This window comes from Nematolebias whitei, chromosome 13 (genome assembly GCF_014905685.2).
Source record: "Nematolebias whitei isolate Nwh7 chromosome 13, NemWhi1, whole genome shotgun sequence".
NCBI classification, from domain to species: domain Eukaryota; kingdom Metazoa; phylum Chordata; class Actinopteri; order Cyprinodontiformes; family Rivulidae; genus Nematolebias; species Nematolebias whitei.
Genome location: NC_056510.1, coordinates 41,983,546 through 42,004,521, shown reverse-complemented (window position 1 = coordinate 42,004,521; position 20,976 = coordinate 41,983,546). Strand labels below are relative to the sequence as shown.

General features: G+C 42.4%; 1 protein-coding gene across 2 annotated transcripts in view; it reads right to left on the bottom strand.

The window, feature by feature from the left end:
* Positions 1-1,893: 1,893 nt before the first annotated feature.
* The window catches only part of itm2bb (integral membrane protein 2Bb), a 38,412-nt gene continuing 19,329 nt past the window's right edge, over positions 1,894-20,976 (bottom strand). The window contains exons 2-7 of one of the 2 annotated variants that reach the window (XM_037686639.1): positions 11,120-11,251; positions 9,957-10,028; positions 9,612-9,761; positions 8,374-8,484; positions 7,859-8,009; positions 1,894-2,682 (exon numbers count right to left, since the gene is read on the bottom strand). In XM_037686639.1, coding sequence (XP_037542567.1) covers positions 2,594-2,682; positions 7,859-8,009; positions 8,374-8,484; positions 9,612-9,761; positions 9,957-10,028; positions 11,120-11,251 — 705 coding nt within the window. In that variant the 3' untranslated portion in view covers positions 1,894-2,593. The remainder of the gene's footprint in view (positions 2,683-7,858; positions 8,010-8,373; positions 8,485-9,611; positions 9,762-9,956; positions 10,029-11,119; positions 11,252-20,976) is intronic. The other variant, XM_037686640.1, reaches the window with a different exon arrangement.

The following is a 20,976-nucleotide window of genomic DNA, read 5'->3' as shown; positions in this document are numbered from 1 at the left end:
AGTAAATCAAATTAACGGAACATAATTTTGAATGGTGGGATGAACCTGCTTGTTTGGTCTCAGTTCTAAACAGCGTGTGGAAGAAACCAGCACCGTCCATCATCTACGCTCCAGTGTTGCCACAGTGAAGCATGACGGTGGTAGCATCATGCTGTGGAGCAGCCAGTCAGGGTGGAGGGAAAATGGACGGATTAAAACTCACACTGGAGACAACATGAGCACCTTAGGAATAACTGTAAATGTCTGATTGGACCAACAAGAGACCCCACAGTAACTTTACTGAACATCTCCATCAACACTTTCAACTGAACCGAGTGTGAGAAGATGTGCGCCTTAAAACAAACTTAATCCAGGTGAGTAGATGCACTGAGCCCCAAAAGACTCGAGGTTGTAAGTTAACTGCTGCCAAAGCTGCTTCAACATAAAAAGGGGTTCGAATACTTTTACATGTGTGATACTTTGTTTTTTATTATCAAAATGTCACAGTTTTTATACCAAGGTTGAGTCAGGTCCTCTGGATGGATTCTTCTTGTTGAAACGTTTTGTTTTAAACAAAAAAAGTCTTCAATTTATACAATTTTGTTTTCACTTTGTCGTCATGAAGCACAGAATGTGGAAATTTAAAACTGTTACATCAGGCTGCAACAGAAAATAGCAAAAAGTGAGGACATGCTTTTAAAACGTTCACATTATTAAAATAAAGTTTGATGACAATATCAAAAGCACGAAGACATTTTAAAGTGTGTACAGTAGTCCCTCGCTACGTTGCAGGTCCTTCTTGAGCATGTGATCAGCTGGTTTTGGTTGTCAGCAGCAAACTGGTTGATCCACTCTGAGAAGGTGCTATTTAAGAGACTGAGCTGAATACAGCACCTCAGACTGAAGAAGTCTCTTGGATGAGAGACGAAACGTTTCTAGATTTTTATTTTTTTGCTTTGTTTTGTTTTTGTTTTTTTGAATGTCCAGAGGACCAGATTGAACTTTTTTGGATTTTTCTACCTGGATTATTGAGCATGCATCAGGATACGTTGCAGTTTTTTTGCAGACTCGCTCTATCGCAGTTTGTGGCCGTACAGTCCTGTACATACTTTCCAAAACAAATTAAAAACATTAAAATGCACAATTTTGTTGTTTTCTTTGATTAAGCCTACACTTTTTTGCCAGTCTAAAGAACTACGTTACCCAGAAGCCATCAGTTCACTTCCCAGACGTCAACACCGCTTCACAACTGCTGCTTTCTGCGAATGGAGGGAAAGTTTTGCAGCAAAGTCAGAAGTTCTGTACGGATAAACTCACAGAACTGGCAGGAAGGTCCAGATAATCCTGAAGATGAACTCATCCTTCAAGTTGTGTCTTCACTGCTGAGCAGCTGATCTGAACTCGGTGTGACCCGGATCCTGCGCAGGAAGCTAAAAACTAGAGATATGACCTCTCCTACTAACTCCAGTCTGGACGTGACAAATGCATGGACCAGTTTTTCTGACGAGACGTTGCAGGTGGAAGAAGACGGTTCTGGTAATGCTTTAACTCAAGTGTTGGTCAGTGTGAGGCAGGTGTGACAAAACCAGCTTTTTAAATCATGAGACCATCCCGTGGCCTTCCAAGGTGACCATCTCTGTCCCATGTTCAATACCTGCCGAGACCCTTCAGTGCGAGGCCCCTCAGATTAGAGCTTTAATCTGGGGCTCATCCACTGTGATCAAATGACACGGAGCTGCTGTGAGAACTGATCCTGCCCGAGTCCTGAGCTCACATCAAGTACATCTCGTAGGATCGAGCTGTGCCAATACTCAGGTCCTCTAATGAAGAAGCACCACGTGTACCAACACTGGTAACAAAAGTAAAAATAGCACGTGTCAAAGTGAAAGAGTAAAAGAGCAGACAACACAAGTCTGTTTTATCTAGCTTTATTTACGTTGGTCTAGTCAATTCCTCAAAGAGATTATATATACAAATTAGTACATAAAGAGAAATCCCAAACAAATCATTTAGAAACACAACCTGTGGAAAGACTTGAATGCAAGCGTGTTTCCAGCAAGCTTCCACTTACTTGGAATCTGTTTTCACTTTATTTATTTTTTACTTGAACAAGAGAAGCTCATTTCCACACTCTTACTTTGGATCATTTCCCAGTTAAGAAAAAAACACACGGTGCCGTGTCTTAACAGCTACAGTAGAGAAAATACAACTAAAGAAAAGCTCTAGTCTTATTAATCAGCGAGGTTGAAAAATCTGGATCAGCAGTACAAAAGTTCATTTCAGTAATTTTACATTTGAACTGAAAAAAAGGAAGACAGTATTTTATCCAAGTTCATGAGGATCGTTTTTGTTGTTTTGATTAAAATAATTTATAAATGGATACTCAGCAGACTTTAAACTAGTTACTTTCTGTTAACGGTTCCCAGATGATCCCTGTGCAGAAAGTGGAATAATACCAGCTTCACCTTTTTCCAACAATGACTATTTAGCAGACAGATTCACATTGCACTCCCCTCACTCCCTCACGCCATCTACCTGGAAACAAGAGCAGAAGACGGGCCGGGACTCACTGCAGCACTTCATTGAGAGCCGTGGTGAGGCGTGCGACAGCAGCTTAACCTTCGCAGATCAAAGTTTCCACCACAAACGTGTTCTCGAAGTGGCGGATCTTGTGGCAGTTGAGAGCCTCACGCTTCTGCATACCTGAGGGAGGACAGAAGAGGGTTAGCTACGTGGAACAGCCATGTTGTTGGCTGAGAACTCAAACGTGCACTGCCGTTCACCGAACAGAGTCAATGCTAAATGGACTGGACTTACACAGCTCCTTTCTATCTTACGGAGACGCTCACAGCTCTTTACAACAATCTGTGCCTCATTGACCCATTCACACAGCTCTATACTAGATCTCTACAAAGATACTTGAACAAATCATTCTAAAGGCAACTTCACTGTCAAAACTGCAATATGTACAGGAAATACACAGGATTGAAATTACATTCCTCTCAGACCCCGGTGCAACAACAACCATGTAACATTAAAACATTTCATAAACATAAGCATAAAATGAAATAATAAAAGTATGATACTGTCCTAAATAGTTGTAAAGCAGTATAAAAATATATTTTTTAAAAAGTATATCTATAAAATGAAACGAAGGTCCTGATATTGACATGTGTAGTAAAGTGACAAAGCAGCTTATGAAGTGAATGTACACAGTATGAAGTCTTTGATATTGGTATAGAGGTAAAGTGACATATGCAATAAGGCTGGTAAAATATATATATCTAAATATATATATATATATCTAAATATATATATATATATATATATATAAAAGCCTTTAATTAGATTAATAATTAGATGTGCAAATAAAACTGATTAACCTTTGGAGTCAACCTGATTCAAGATGGCCGCCACAGCTATTGCCACTTTTGCTCAGCTCTGCTCAGATCAGCCTGGATGTGCACTGCACGTCAGGACGGGTTCTGGAGGCGTGTCCAGAATCCAAAATCCTGCTAATGAACTTCTAATGAACTTTAGTTCACCGAGTGAGAGTTCTGCGATGAGTTAAACTCAGAGCAGTCTGCTCCTCAGATAAATAATATTAAATTATTATTTTAAATATGAATGTTTCTGTTCAGTGTCCTGACACGACTTCTGTTGTGACTTGATGCTAAATAAATAAACTGAACTGAATTCAATCTGATGAACCAGATTCTACAAAAACATTTAAAATGACATCTTTTTCTTCATCATCTGATGTATATCTGATGTCATTGTGATATGTGCTTTGTTTCTGTATACACATTTTATTTTAGTCATTTAAAGTGTAATGCTTGGTTTGTGATTTGTTCATCTGTGGGTTAGAATAAAGTTGAACCAAAGTCTCTTCTTTAAACACGTTTGATGGAAATATTCCTGAGATCCAATAATTGTCTTTTTATGATTTTTCAGCTGAGTTAACTTTAATTAAAAGACTATTTAATAAAGTCAAAGTGAAAACAGGATTTTATGATAAAGCCAGCACCGTTTATTTTTATTCTTCACTGATAAAAAAAAACATTATTTTTTTTATACACAAAATAAAATAAAAAAGTTTCCACGCTCCGTCCCAGACTCCCGGTCCTCCCGCCTGCCAGGGCTCGAATCCGGCCTTTGTGAGCAGGCGAGGCCGGGGCTCGAGGTCCGGCCTCGCGGGCTTCAACGTCTCGGCAGCTCGTATGATCCTCCGCGGTGACTCCGCTCGCTCGAATTTTGTCGTCAGTCACCTGGACTTCAGATCTAAACACGGTGTTGTCACTGTTGTTTTTAAAATCTTAAAAATAGATCCAGCCGCTGCTCCGCGTTCTGAGAAATTGCAAATGGAGGATCGGTGAAAGTTTCTGTGATCCAGTGACTCCTCCCCCTGACCAATCAGTGACCTGCATTCACGTTTCGGTCTCGACTCCGCTCACATGGTCCCACAAGAGAACCAGGGACCAAACAAGGTCCCGAATCAGCTAAAAAGTACTGAGGAACAGCGATTTTCTGTGGAGGACTAAAGTCGTGGGCTCAGTGGGAGCAGTGCAAAAGCTCCATACGTGACCTTAAAAACACAGATTTGATTTGATATTTTTCGTCCCCGTCTCTGATCGAGGTGGCTGCTTCTGTGTGTCCTCCTGCTCTGCTCTCTGTGTGTCTGAAGCACCTGGTTCACATCTCCTGATCGTAAATTAAGAAGATTATGGATCTGGTATCGTGGGCGTTCAACTCTATTAATAAGATTTTTTTCAACAAATCAACAAGGTCTTGGAGAACCTGTGTGTCCAGCTGAGACTCACGCTGTGGGGCACGTCATGGACCCGTGGGGAGTGTGGCAGCTGATGTGCCTCTCAGTCCTGTCTCAGGAGGATGTTGAAGATGTTTAAATATTTGGATTTATGATAGCAGGGACTCTGCTCTTTGGCATCTGCGGGGCTCTGTTTTGAAGAAGACATCGCAGCAGTTTCAGCCACAGCAAAGCTTCAGAGTCAGTGTGAAGGTTTGGTCCGTGCAGTAGGAACTCTAAATCAACTGGTTTACGAGCTAAACCATAAGGTGGAGGCGATTTATGAGAATCACAGACCACCTGCGGCTTCTGGGACTGGTCAGCGTGGTGGGATCAACCTTGAGGGAGACTCATGACATGGATCAGTGGAATGGATTCCCACAATTAGGCCATTTTGAACCAGAACGTCCAGATGGACTCAAGGTTGAAAAAAAAATAAAAAATCAGTCTGCCTGAAGAAAAACAACAATCAAAGCTGATCTGAATCTGACTCCCCGACGGCCTCGGAATGGGTCGACTATCAAATTTCTCCTGGGTCATGGGTAACCAAGGACAAAAGCTTCATCTATCGCAACTACCTCCTCACTCATGATTACTCTACTGAATAACACAAACTAACACATAATGAACACATAGTCAATTCAATTCAATTCAAAAATACTTTATTAATCCCAAAGGGAAATTATTTGTTGTTGTAACTCGTTATCCTCATTTCATTAAGAGATGTTATAGATGCTGATGGCTGTAGACAGGAAGGATCTCTTGTAAAGGTCCATCCCACAGTGGATCCTAAGAAACTGGCTGCAGATGCCGTCCGATCCGTCCACCCAGACTCTGCTGGCCTCTCGGTTCCCCCCGGGCTGTTGGACCGTCTAAATGCCGGACAGAACTCCTCCCAGAGCGATGGCCACTCCTCCCAGCGGTCTGCCGAGCTCCTCGTCGCTGTGGACAGTCAACTGTAGGTGCTGATGGACGATCCTGTCCTTCCGCTGTCACGAGCCGTGTTTCCTGCTAGTTCTAGGATCTCAGTGGTCAGGCACTCGAGCACAGCTGGCAGGTAGATGAGAATGCGTCCACAGAACATCCTTTTCAACTCATTTGAGATTTGGGGCTGTAGTTGAGATATTATTTGAGCTTTTGAGATGTTAATCAGCTGCTGTTGGTTGTAGAAAACAGCCTTGTTGCCATGGTTACGCATCATAACAAATGTCCAAAACTAAAAAAGTTTCAGTAAAAATCCTTCCAGCTGCACAGCATCTGATACCAGAGGAAACAATCATCCAAAAAATGTGATTTACATCCAGAAAAAGAGGAATTAAAGTTTCCAAAAGCAAAATCTCAGAATGAAAGTAACAGAGCTGCTCCAACATGCAGCCACCTGGAGCGGCGCAATTCTAGAACATTGTCAAGTCAGATTTATTTATATAGCACATTTAAAACAGAAACGGTTACCAAAGTGCTTAAAAGTGCTCAACATAAACTAAGATAAGAAGAAAAAACTACCGTAATTGCCGGTGTACAAGCTGCTACTTTTCTCTCACACTTTGTACTCTGCAGTTTATATGCAGGAGTGTCTAGTTTATGTTCTTTGTTTTTCATTATTTTAATATGTTTATATTTTATTTTATTATATTTTATGTTTTGTTTTGACAGACTTCCTGCCTCTGACTAACATTTTCCTTCGTCAGAGCTGGACCATCGTGGCTCCCAGTGCCCCGCCCCTCTTGGGGGCAGGTGTTTGTGACAGACTGAATGCCCTCAGGTATCCACATGTACAAAGACTCTTGCTCAAGGTTTCAAAGGCCCTCCCATAACTCCACCCACTCTGTCGTCATGTGACCAGAAGTCTAACCTGAATGACCAATGAGGTACTCTTGAGGACCATCCCCCAAGACGTGCATTAATTTCTTCAGATCGTTCCTGTGTCATTACCTTCTTCTGTGCTTCATGCACAGACCTGTTCATTTGTTCAGCGATAATTGAAAACGCACGGAGGATTTCTTACGATGCAGCTTTCATGTTAAAAGCAATAAATCGGGCCGTCGAAGACGGAAACACAGCTGCCGCCTGTAGGCGTTGCATCAATGTGTCGGGCATTGGAGACACAAAGCAGTCGTGTGGTATATGTTTTAATAAAAGTTTTAAAATTAGCATCACTGACTGAGCATAATGTTCAATAAAGACACAAAGCCTCCATTTTGGTTGTGTATCTTTTCAGGGTCTTCTTAGCACGTTTAGTGGTGGCTAGTAAATAGCTTAAGCGAGCACTACCACCACCAGTTGTTAAGGTGAGTTGGATTCTGGACACGCCTACAGAACTGGTCCTGAAATGCAACGAGGACCGAGCTGAGTCGAGTAGATCCGAGCTGAATCGGGCTGAAAAAAATGGTGGAAAAGGGGAATATGCGAGCGCCCGGGTGTGACAAAGCTAAATGTTTTTGGTGGTAGGAAGCTCTTTAGCCCGTCCAAAAATAAATAAATGAATCCATAAATTAGCCGCAGCATTGCATAAGCTGATGGGTTCAAGGCCTGTGAAAAAAGTAGTGGCTTATAGACTGGAAAGTATGGTAAACTTTTAGTAAATAACTACTGGATGCACATCTACAGCAGACTAACTTCTAGAAACAATCCAATTAAATACGGCTGCATGGCCAACTGGGCTGACAAACCCCCAAATTGCTGGAAGTCAGTCCATCTTACAGCCATCGTCCTAAAACTGGGTGTGGTAGTAGGTGAGAGGATATATTACCACTGGTTAATGTTTACAGCCAGTCCAATCAAGAAGGCTGCTGCAGCTAATGGACTTTACTCAATACAAAAATGCCTCTAACTCAGACAGTTGTGCAGATATTGAAGTACCATTTAGAGTTGTAGTAGCCGAGTCATTCACAAGACAAACAACACCATAAACGTTGGAGCTAAACGGCTACAACTCCTCCAGGACACTTCAACCTGGCAGTGGGTGAAATGCATCCCTTCAAGAAATGCTCAGCCTTTTCCTGTTCACTGTTAAACCCGTGACCTGTTTGTGTGTTTGGTGGTGGTCAATGATCCACGTATCAGCATACGTACCCAGAATCCTGTCTCTGCGCTGCAGCTTGAAGGTGTCTTTGCCCCGGCAGAGGTTGTAGATGAAGTAGCCAAGCTGGTCGACCTGCTCCAGGCGCTCCGTCACGATCATCTCCTCATGGATCAGGTAGGACTGCGGCAGGTAGGTGCCAGCCTGCACGGAAAAACACAACAAAGGAATCAGAAACCGATGTTTTACATTCTTTCATTCACCAGAGATAGAGTGATAAACGCCACCATCATGGCAGCCGGGACACTGAGCTTCACTGTGTTTCATACGAGGTCACACAAAAATATACTTTTTATTGAGCACGCATCAGGATAGTTTAAAAAGAACCTGAGGATTTCTGGAACAGCTTCTGCGTCTGAAGAATCTAAATCGTAAACTAAAAACCATCTCATAGAATTCTGCTTTTGAATTTACTGTTGAGTTGCTCCCTTTGTTTCTCCAAGTGAAAGAACGTTACATTCATTCCTCAGAGTTTGGTTTAATATCGAACCGTTAGGTGGAAGTTTACCTTCACGTTGATGAGCAGATCCAAAAAGTCTTTGGGAGGCATGACGATGGAGGTGTTGAGCGGGATGACGTAGCACTTGTTCAGACTCAGATCCAAGTAAGCAGTCAGCCTCTGAGGAGAAGGAAGAACGTTACGGAGCAGAAGAAATGCCGAGCACACGACAGCAGACGATCAGATCAAAGCTGAAAAACACGTACTGCTCAGCAGAGAGGAGGAACCGTCACTAAAACACTCTGCACAGTGACCCAACACGTCACGCAAAGATAAGAAAGGACTTAGATTTTTCTGTTTTATTGTTATTATACATGAGTCCAACAGATCTGGGTCTTATTTTTCTCTAGATAAAACAGTGTAAATGATTTGTTGTTGCTGCAGGTGCAGCTCAGTCCTTCACTACATGAGAAACTGAAGAAATGTGAAAGTTATGCACAAATCCCAGCTCAGAGTTCAGAAGTCACCGTGTTTCCACTCGTTACATTAGATGGTCCATGGAATCAGAGTTTAAATTCAACAAGCACAGTTCTGGGCAACATGCTGCTGAGGCAGCTTTTAATCCAGGTTCATTTCTGTGAGCGAGTTTAAAACTGGCCTTTTGAAACAATGCAGAGCCGTCTCCAATCGTCTGCTTTAAAAACTCTGATGGAACGGTTTTTAATGTAACCCGTTCTGAAATGCTCAATAAAGTTTGATTGTTCTTCATGCCACACTTTGGTTTACTCTAACAAAGTAAAGTCAGGTCCTCTGGATGGATAAAAATAACAAATAAATTGTTGTCAGTCTGACGAAGTCTTGGATAAAAGATGAAATGTTTCAACAATTAATTTATTTATTTTTATCCATCCAGAGGACCTGACTTAACATAGTCAGATGTTTCTACCTGGATTATTGAGCAGCATCAGGACACGTGGGTTTACATTCAGGTCTTTTCAAGCGAGTGGTTATGTCCAGTGTGCAGCCGGCTACATATCCTCACTGTTTAACACCGTCAGCTTTCACTTGAAACACTTTTATTCCTCCGGTGTCACCGAGAAACTAAGATGTTCCCAGAAGGCAGGCATTCATGACGGGCGCGCTCATCTGTGCTCTCCAGGAGCAGTCGTTGTGGTCTCGCTTCTCAAAGTGTCGTGGTGGTCCACACACCATCGCTGTGATGGAGCTTGGGTTTCAATCGAAGCTGCGTCTGTTCGGTTCAGGAGCGTTCAACACTCTCCTGGTGTGTGCAGTTTGATGTGTCTCACCCGCTGGAAGTCATGCACTATGTCTGCTGGATCTCCATCCTCAAAGTCAGGCACGGGCACGTTGATGAGCTCCACTTGGTCTGGCACCAGAACCTGGACCCGCTCCTGCAGCTGTCGCAGACGGAAAGCATTGGGCAGGTCCACCTCCACCTGAGGAGCAGCCAAGGGTTGGAGGGTTTCAGTCTCCGAACACTCCGTGCACTCAGTCAAAACAAGACTTTTCATCTTAAAGCAGGAAAACTGGTACGAAACTAAACGTTTGCTCTAAACTAAACTTAACTAAAGCCCAGACAAATGTCAGTAGAACTTGTGCTGTTAGGCTAAAGTTAGTCCGTTTAAACAAACCTGCTCTTCCTCGTAGAGCATGAAGTCTTCCTCTCTGTAATTCACTCCACAGACGTACACCTGGTCGTCCTGCTTTGAGTACAGAAAACACAAGAAGACACACGTCACTGGAAATACACACAGAACTGAACACTCCTGGATTTAATCCTGTCTTGAACAACTCCATCTTCTTCCTTGTGAAATGGGCCTCATCTACTCTGTTGTTGTAGGGAACAGGTCTCTGGTGTGAACGAGCCCTCGAGGCTCAATGGGAACTAACCTGGAGAAATAAAGGGTGAATGAATGAAAAAGTAAATAAGATCTCTGTGGTGCTCCCGCTTGGCCGTTACCCTGACCTGTCTGACTACCAAACACTTACTGCCTCTCATGGCATTAAAGGGGTATTTTGGCCATTTTAAAGTGTCTGTTAAAAACTTCTGAACAATTAACATCTTACCTGCTGTAGATACCTCTGTAAAAGACCCACTTATGTGGAATTAGGAAGTACATCTGTCAGGACTGAGCAGTTGTCAGAGGTTGTTCCAAATGCAGCTAAAACACAACGCTGGAGTCCAACAAGAACTCCAGTCTCTAAGCTTCACAGAGGGTCGCTTGAAAACTAATGTAGAAACCTTTACAGAGGTCTGTGGTTGTTTGGAAGCACAAATGTGACAGCAGCAGATAGCTTTAGCACTTCTGGCACAGTCGGGGACACTTCCAGCAGAAGTTTCATATTTCACCTGTCATGAACAAATGTGTAATGTGCAATGGATCGTATGAAGTTTAAATCAGTGTTTGCATGAATCCCTGAAGTTTAGGAGTTACTCTAAAAGAACAAAAATCCAGTTTGGTTTTGGTTGCGTTCAAATTAGCCATTAGCTTGTTGGTCAACAGAGACTTGAACTGGATTTCTATAAACTAAGACAAATAATATTTGTTTAAAACATTTTCCACAGAGCTCTACTTCAAAAGGCCTAAATATTCTAGTCATTTATTACACTATAATAAATAAACTCCACCTGCGCAGTCTGTCCCTCTGAGCTTTTTAGATTTTTGTGCTAAAAGAAAAGTTTTCAGAGCCCAGCTGGACCGTACCTTCTTCCCAAGACCCTCTCCCTTTTGACAAACTGGTCTTGTGTCACTGCCTTACAGTGCAGGGCACCTCTTGTGCTCAGGGGGCTCACCTCCAGGACATAGTAGCGGTACAGATAAGCTCCTGCAACCACCACACCAGACAGCATGAGGGCCAGACCCAGGTACATGCACGAGCACCAGGTCCGAGACTGGCGCCGCACCAGCAGAGCAGCCTCTGTATCCTGCAGGGGGAGAAGAAACATCAGGCTGTGGGACACGACGGATTATTGTCAACTGTGTGGTCCAGGGTCAGTCAGCCTGTTTACAGTGAACACTGGGAGCTGTGGTGCGTTACGATTCTTTTTCACATGTCCAAACCTGATTCAACATCAGTCACTTTGAGACAGCACAGCTGCATTATGCTGTTTGTGTATTTTCATCTTCTCTTTACTGAACCCTCAAGAATTTGTGTATGTAGCAGAAAACCTTCCTTTTTTAAATCTCTAGAGTGTGGACTGTTCTGAAAACATCAACAAAATGCAGCTAAATATTTCTGTCTTCATTCAGAAAATGCTCATTTTGGATGAAAAAAAATGTTTTACCATACCACTTTATTTATGCAGCACTTAAAACCAAAGTGCTGTACAGGCAGAACAACAGGTAACACACAAAGCAAAATACAAAATGAGGTAAATCAGAATATAGACAAAAAAACGATGCAGATAATGACGACAAACCAGTGTGGAGCATACAGGATCAAAACACAGATCATCTGGTGTTGAAAGCTCCTGAATAGTAGTGAGTTTTTAAACGGGACTTGAAAACCGAGAGGGAGGGGGCCTGTCTGACAAGCAGAGGTAACTCGTTCCAGAGTCTTGGTCCTGCTACAGAGAAGGTCCTGTCCCCTCTGCGCTTAAGACGAGTTCCTGGAACTGTGAGGAGCAACTGGTCTGCTGACCTCAGGGAGCGTGGTGGGACATACAGTTGTAGCAGATCAGAGAGATGGGGGGTGGGGGGGCGACACTGTTCAGTGATTGGTAGACATACATGAGTATTTTGAACTGGATTCAAAAGTGAACCGGTAACCAGTGCAGTGAGGCCAAAACTGGTGTAATGTGCTCTCTTTTGCCTGTACTGGTTAAAAATCGAGCTGCTGCATTCTGGACCAGTTGTAGTCGTTGTAGTCAGTTTTCAATAGGTTGATCAACTACTGAATTCAATAAAAGGTTAATAGTGTTAAAAGCCATCCCAAGTATTGAGACGTGAGAACATGGAGGGTTGGGGTTCGATCAGACGGAGTCTGGAGACCCTCCAGAGACAGACGGACAGGGGGCAGGGAGTGACGTGACGCCACAGAAACTCTGTGTGAGAAAACAGACGGTTTCTTTGGATCAGATGGATGAACTGCACAAGATACTGGTGTTCTGCACAAGATACTGGTGTTCTGCACAAGATACTGGTGTTCTGCACAAGATACTGGTGTTCTGCACAAGATACTGGTGTTCTGCACAAGATACTGGTGTTCTGCACAAGATACCGGTGTGCACCAACAATCGCTTCCAGTACTAGCCCGGACACGTCTGCTTCAATCTGCTGCTAAAATCCAAAACACTTCTCAGGCTGGAAACATATTACATAAGACTTGTTTTGTGTTTCCTTTAACTAAAACCACTTCCTGTTTATTAAAAAGGGTGTCTGAAAACAAACTGTGGGGCATTAATTATTTATTAATTAATCCCCCCCCCCATTCATTTTAAAAAGTGTTGTTTTTCTACCCCATGTCATTTTGCACTTATGACTGCAGTTTAGATAAAGCGGATCATGAAAAGTAATAACTGTCTAACATGTCTAAGGTGCGTGCGGGATAATTTGTAGTTCTTCCAACAAAAATTCATATTATTCACAACAGCTGACAATTTGAAAAAGATGCATTAAAGCAGCGATAAATGCTGATTAAGGGAAGCTTAATTTATCCAGAATATTTGAGATATTGAGAGCTTTCCCTTGTGCAATATCCAACATCACCATTCCCAGTAGGGTTGGGCATAGATTCTCGAGAATCAATTGGAACAGGACTAGGGCTGGGTACCTTTCTAAAAATTTGGTATCGGTACTCGTACCTTCACTACGGTGTCGGTTCTTGAACGGTACTTTTTTCGGTACCAATTTTATAATTAATATTAATTCTAACAAGAAGAAAATTACGTTACACATTACAGTACAAATCTTGAGTTTTATTTTTTAATTTTGGTATTTTTCCATTCCAAGCAGTTTTCTTAGAAAAAAATAAATAATTTCCAGTTCAAAAGACCAGTTTCAAACCAGTGACACGTCAGTGTCTAATGCTCACTGTTACACACTGAGGACCTTTTCACTGAACAGTTTTTCTTCAGAAACATCAACATGTCTGTTTTCTCTGGACACAAACAAGATGCTCCTGGCTGATGGTGTCTCCAGCAGTAGAACATGTTCACTCTGAGGCTGTAGATGATGATTGTTGCACACACAGATACCTGGTTGTCAGTTTGACATATTGTCCCTCACATCCCACCAGCAGGTCACTGGGTTCACCGAGGTTAGGGTTGTTGCAGACTTCTGCACCTCTGTGTCTCTTCCTGAATCTTCTCTGTGGTTCTCTGGGGTTTAGGGCTCTGATCATCTCCCTAATTGACATGAGAACACAAATCATCAACAATAACATGGTTGTGTTATTATTGCTCTAAAAACACTATCTAGGCTGAGAGATAAAAGTTTAACTGTCAACAATATCCTTTACAGTTTACTTACCTCCACCATGCAGCCTCCACTGTAGAAAAAGGAAGCAAACTTTAAACAGCAAAGTTTGTGACTGTCCTGTGACCCCCACCTCGCTGTTCTTTTGTCTGTCTCTGTCCTCACATCAGGGTCAGAGTCTCCTGTGAGGAGAACATGAACAGTGAACATTAGTGAACTGTTTAAGCAGTTGACCGGATGGATAAACACATTTTTACAAGCTAAGCTTTATCTGTTACTGTCAATCTTTAGTTAGCTTCTGATTTTAGCTAGCTACATAGATAGCCATAAAATAAAGCTACACACTAATAGCTTAAAGTTAGTGCTATATGGATCCTACTTTAACTCATCGCGATGCATGGATTCAGCTGCAGTAATGTTAACAAACGTAAACTTACCAGCTGAAATCCCAGACACAGCTCCGTCCTCGGTGCGAAGCGGAGTCCTGTCATGGAGAGGTTGAATCAGGCCGGTCAGGTTCTAACACTCACAGGCTGACTTTAACGCTGAGAGGAGGAGGCTGCGGTCCTCTTTTCTTGCAGACAAACACGGAGCAACTGTCCACTTGTAAATTGAAGCTGTTTGACGCCACACACACTGCACACGTGAACCCCATCTGTGGACGTAACCAGCGCCATAGACATACGGCTGTATGGCAGCTCTATACAGGTCTGGGCGTAACCACGTATGTCTGTTTGGACCAGTCTTACACAACTTTTTCACTTGAAGCACTCGTTCACAAGAAATGCCACAAAGTCACTCAGTCCTATTACCTAAAATTAACTACGGTGGCATTTATGCCAAACAGACATTTTCAGTTAACTTATTAATATTAAGTAATAAATATCAACAAAATGTCCATTTCAATAAAGTCAAATAACGATAATGTCCACATTTTCAAAGTACAGGTATGGTATATAAATGAAAAGCTGCTTCCTCCATGTTGAAACTTTTCTGTGAACAAGTTATGGTGAAAGTGTTGGTGGTTGCTCCAGGACTTTCATGAAACTTCCTGTTGCTGTTCCTGTGGACTGGCTGCACAAAGCAGGAACCACCACGTGCAGGAACGACTCCCTCCTGCTGTAAAACGCTTTGCTCGAGTGTTTCCTCTGTAACTTTAAAGAAAATACAAGGTGGAGCTCTCTTTTCTGCAGCTCTTTGTTGCACTGGTTAATAAAGTTTTAGACAAGCTACAGCGTAGCTCTGCTCTGTTGTGTCAACAAACAAAAGTACACTGGAGGCGTCAGCATCCTGAAATTCATCCAGACTTCAAGTCACTTCTGTACTTTCCTGTTTGGTCAGTATGTTGCACCAACAAAGCATGTTTCACCACGTCTGCAGTCTTTGGAAGTCGACCAAAACAAAGTACAAGTCAGCACTTTGTAACTTGAAAACAGACGGTCAGCTCGTTTCAACCTTCAACTCATCGTAAAGGAAACAAGAACTCCGGCATGTGAAGCTTCCAGGAAGCTCACGAGCGAGGTTGTACACAGATAAAAAGAAGAACAAAAACAAAACGGCAAAGAGTGAGGCAGAACAGAATGTGGGTTAGAGGTTGGCCGTTTGACTAATGGCTGACAGAAAAACACTGAAAGGGGAAATGTCCCGAGGCTCGGCCAGCTGTAAAGCCTGGGTCACCTCTGCTGAGAGGCTGTCCACCTCACTCATGCTACTTTTAACGTCCGACAAAAGGAACTAGCAGCAGAACAAGTAATGAGCAGGGGATCTGCTCTTGCTGACAGATGAGAACATTAAAGAGTTTATTTCCAGGATGCCTGGCACAGAACTGTGGGTTTCCTAGCAGCTAAGGCCTTGTTCATACCTGGCACTACATCCATCTTGGTTGACCCACCTGTAAATGGTCAGCACTGAATGAGCGTGTTCACACCTGGCAGTTAAATCAGAACTAGGCATGTGCAGTGACTGGTGAACATTAAAAATCTAGGTAAAACGGGTACATTTGAAGCTATAATGCAACTGTCATGGTGGCTTCACTGTGACTAACATCAGTACAGTGGTCCCTGGCTACACCTGTGTGCTGCACCTGTGTGCTGCACCTGCGAGCTGCACCTGCGAGCTGCACCTGCGCGCTGCACCTGCGCGCTGCACCTGCGCGCTGCACCTGCGCGCTGCACCTGCGCGCTGCACCTGCGCGCTGCACCTGCGCGCTGCACCTGCGAGCTGCACCTGCGCGCTGCACCTGCGAGCTGCACCTGCGTGCAGCCCACACTGCAGGAGAAACTTCCTCCTGCAGCTGCTCCTCTGTCCATCTCCGTTCTGCAGCAGAGAAGTGGGCGTGGCCGAGAGCGCAGCCGTGCCAGAGAGCAGAGTCCATGAGACGCTGTGCTCTTTTAGACCGTTTAGAAACATTGATTAGAATATTGCAAGAGTGTGGGAAGGCTTTAAATGGTAAATGGACTGTACTTATATAGCACCTTTCTATCTTAACAGGATACTCAAAGCTCTTTACAACAATCTGTGCCTCGTTTACCCATTCATACAGCTCTATACTAGATCTCTACAAAGCTAATTGAACAAATCATTCTAAAGAGACTAATCAGAGCTTTAGATCACATTCATACACTGATGGGACACACATCAGAGGCTATTTCAGTGTCTTGACCAGCGACACTTCGGCAGGTGACTTCTGGTGGATTTGAACCCCCAACTTTTGCATTGGAGGATGACTGCTCTAACCACTCAGCCACAGCCGCCCTAAAACACCTAAAAAAAGGTTATTATATATATATATATATATATATATATATATATATATATATATATATACACACACACTAAAATAAATTACTACTTGCACTACTATTCACAGTTTTTCACTTACTGCGGGGCTTCAGGGTATGGATCTCCCGCGATAAACGAGGGACTACTGTACTGCAGGTCCAATCAGCTCCAAAACTAATCAGAACTAACAAATGGGTATAAACACTGCTCATAAATTAAAGGGAACACTAAAATAACACATCCTATACCTCAATTAATTAAATATTCTCATTGACAAACTTTATTATTAGTAGGAACGTGCGATATGGCATAAAATTCATATCACGATATGTATTGTGAAGGATGGCGATAACTATATATATCGCAATATGTTTTTGGTATAAAACTTGCTAAAAAAAAAGCACAGGGTGTCCCTTTGCCATCATATATTTTGAATTAAGAAAATAGGTCCAGAGAGTTTTAAAATAATAAACAAATCAAGTATTAAGCTTCTTGCTTGTAGTGCAAAAGATATCAAATGTAGTTTTAGCCTTATGTTTTAAACAAAAAAAATAAGTTGTTAACTCTTAACAGTTTCCAGTCTCACTTAATAAATGAGCAGCAACAGAGCAGCATTTTACACTGAAACACTTCACCCTCCAAACCTCTAGTTGGCGCCTCGTTCTTTAATGGAGAGCTGACACAAAGTGAGTCTGTGGCTTTGACCAGAGGGTCTCGCAGTAAAATCACTCAACACAGTGTTCTTTCACAGATCAGAGAGCAGGTTTCTCTAAAGCCGACCAACGCTTTACAACCAAAAACTTTTGACGGAACACAGCGTGTTGCGCATGCGTCAGAATACGGCAACACTACGGCAAGCCGACCGTAGTTAGTTAGTAGCTTCGCTACTTAGCTCTCGAAGAAAAGATTTTAACGCCACTTGCGCACAGTTTTCAGCTCAAAAAAAGTAACGATTAAATCTGACAGCTCTGATTTTACACTTGAACACCACTTATGCACAGTTTTCAACAAAAAAAGTAACGCTTAAACTGACGACTCTGATTTTACTTCAGACACAGCATTACTGCGGTTAGCCGGTAGAAGACGGATCTATATTGTAGACTAAATTTCTATTGTTTCTATCGTATACCGTTTATATCGTGCATTCCTAATTATTAGCACAGTGTAATTTATTGAGAAGAAAGTAACACAACAATTATCAATATAAATCAAAATTATTACACCATGGAGATCTGGATTTGGATTCATACTCAATATGAAAGTGGAAAATAACATGGCAGGCTGATTCAATGTCGGTGAATATTCTTCAAGACAAGTCTAAATGAGGCTCAGTAGTGTGTGTGTGGCCTCCATGTGCCTGTATAACTTTCCAACAACGCCTGGGCATGCTCCTGATGAGACGGCAGATGTTCTCCTGAGGGATCTCTTCCCAGACCTGGATTAGAGCATCAGTTAGCTCCTGAACAGTCTGTGGTACGATGTGGCCTTGGTGGATTGACTGAAACATGATGTCCCAGATGTGCTCAACTGGATTCAGGTCTGGGTAACGGGCAGGCCAGTCCATGACATCAATGCCCTCATCATGCAGGAACTGCTGACACACTTCAGCCACATGAGGTCATTGTCATGCATAAGAATGAACCCAGGGCCCACTGCACAAGCATATGGTCTCGCAATGGGTCTGAGGATCTCATCCCAGTAGCACATGGAGGGCTGTACGGCCATCCAAAGAAATGCCTCCCCACATCATGACTGACCAACCACCAAACTGGTCATGCTGGAGGATGTTGCAGGCAGCATAACGTTCTCCACAGTGTCTCCAGACTCTGTCACGTCTGTCACATGTGCTCAGTGTGAACCTGCTTTTATCCATGAAGAGCACAGGGCACCAGTGGAGAATCTGCCAATTTTGGTGTTCATTAGCAAACGCCAGTCATCCTGCACGGTGTTGGGCTGTAAGCACAGGTCCTATATGTGGATGCCAGGCCCTCATACCACCCCCATGGAGTCTGTTTCTGACAGTTTGAGTGGAAACATGCACATTAGTGGTCTGCTGAAGATCATTCTGTAGGACCCTGGCAGTGGACCACCTGTTCCTCTTTGCACAAAGGACAAGGTAGTGGTCCTGCTGCTGGGTTGTAGCCCTCCTACAGCCCACTCCATGTCTCCTGGTGTACTGGTCTGTCTCCTGGTATCTATTTCATGCTCTGGACTCTGTGATGAGAGACACAGCAGAGCTTCTTGCCACCGCTCTCATTGATGTTCCATCTTGGATTAGCTGCACTACTTGATCAACTTCAGTGGGCTGTAAAAAACTCCTCATGATGTCTCTATGTGTGACAGAACTGACAAAATGAAAAGTGACTAAAAGTTCAACCAGAAAGGACGAGAACAGAGAAATGACCCGTGGTCACCACCTGCAGAATCACTCTCTTATAGAGGCTGTCTTGATAACTACCTCTCATTCCTCCTGTTGTGTTTCATCTGAACAGCAGCAGCTGAAACTGATTCACAACAAGTTACTAACTAACTGCTGACATTGATTCCACAAAGGTGTGACTGGTTTGGAGTTACATTGTTTTGTTTAGGTGTTCCCTTTATTTTTTTAGCAGTGTATATTGTATAATTACAGCAAATACTAGCAGTATGTTGTTGACCAGGCTTAATGCAGCCAGTGGGTGATGGAAAATGATGAAGCAGAAATAAGTTTTTAAACTATTTTTAATCTGAATATGTTCAAGACTAATTTCACAGTGTAAAATAATGCAAAGCTTCATAAAGATTTAAGTTTATCCATCTGTTGGGAAACTTTGCAAATCTGTTTAAAAGCTTTCAGCTAACTTTTCGGTTTTGTTCACTTAGGCATTTTCAATAAATGCATTTTCTACCAGGCACATCTACTACTGGGGGGGGGGGGGGGGGTCTCATTATGCACTTACAGCTATGAAACCTAAAAGTGAAACAGACAAAAATAATGATGAGCTGGTGAATACAGTGGAGCTTCAGGCAGCTAACAAGTCACATATTTCCCCAAGGAGGTATGAGAGAACTGTTAGAGACACAAAAAGAGATTTCAACATGTTTTCACATAAACAAGTCCAAAAATAGACATCTACACTGTTGTGGAATTAAAAATCCACCTCAAGAGCAGTTTTGGCTGCAGAAACCAGACCTCTCATCACGGCAACACAGTCTTCTATCACACAAATGACTTTTACGCCTTAGAAGCTCCTGCACCTCTTCTAAAGGATCATTTAACTCAAATACATTATGCCTTTTATGCTCCGTTTTCTTCTCCATGGACGTATACGTCCTTTTTACTTTATTCTCTGAGTGTGCATTATCAGCCGAAATGATGATGCTAAGCAAACAAACACACCTGCATCTCATCAGTTCCCCATGATGGGCATCAGTTTTGTTTCACGCTGTTACACCTTGCTCTCTAAACTTTGTAAAGTACTGCCACACAGTGTTGATGAAGAAAATCTGTGCAAATTTATAACCCCGATTCTGTAAAAGTTTAAATTATTGTATGAAATGTTACTAAAAACAGAATGCAATGAAATGCATTCGCATAAAGCCATATTTTATTTGCAAGGAAAAATAATGAACATATTAAGTGTTTAGACAAAAAGTGTTTTTTTAAGGAAATACATTGATTTTCTTTTTGATGGCAGCAACACATCTCAAAAAAGTTGAGACGGGGTCAACAGGTAAGTTGTACAACTAAAACACAGCTGGAGGAGCATTTTGCAACAAATTAGAATGATTGGCAACAGGTGAGTAAGAGGACTGGGCATCAAATGAGCATTTTAGAGAAGCTGATTTTTTAAAGTAGTAAAGATGGTCTGGGAAAAACTACACCTAAAACAGTGGAGCAATTTCAGAATAATGTTCCCCGACAAAAAAGTGGGATCACTTTAAATACCTCATTGTCTACAGTTCCTAAAATCATCAAAATATAACAAAAATCTGGAGAAATCTTCGAGCTCAAATAACAAAGATGAAAGTATATACTGTACTGAGTGCTCGAGATTTGACCTTCATGACCTTCGTGTGGCTCTGCATCAAAAACAGGTCTGATTCTGTTCTGGACATCACTGCAAGGAGGTCAGGAACACTTTCACAAATCACTGTTTGTAAACACAGTCCGTTGTGCAATTTACAAATACAAGTTAAAGCTCTATCATACAAACAAGGAGCTATATGTGAATATGGCTATATTTATAATATATGTGTATGATACAGTATCTATGTTTCTACCTTACCATCATAATTCAATTTCAGTTTCACTCACTACCTGTGCAACAACCTGTCACACAACCTGTGCAGTACATGTTAGTTGTGTGCAATACCAGCATATATGTATGTTTGTTCTTTGTTGTTTTAGTGAGTCAAATCATTTTTTCTCATCCTGAGCATTTCATTGTACTGTTGACCTTGTGTTGACCTT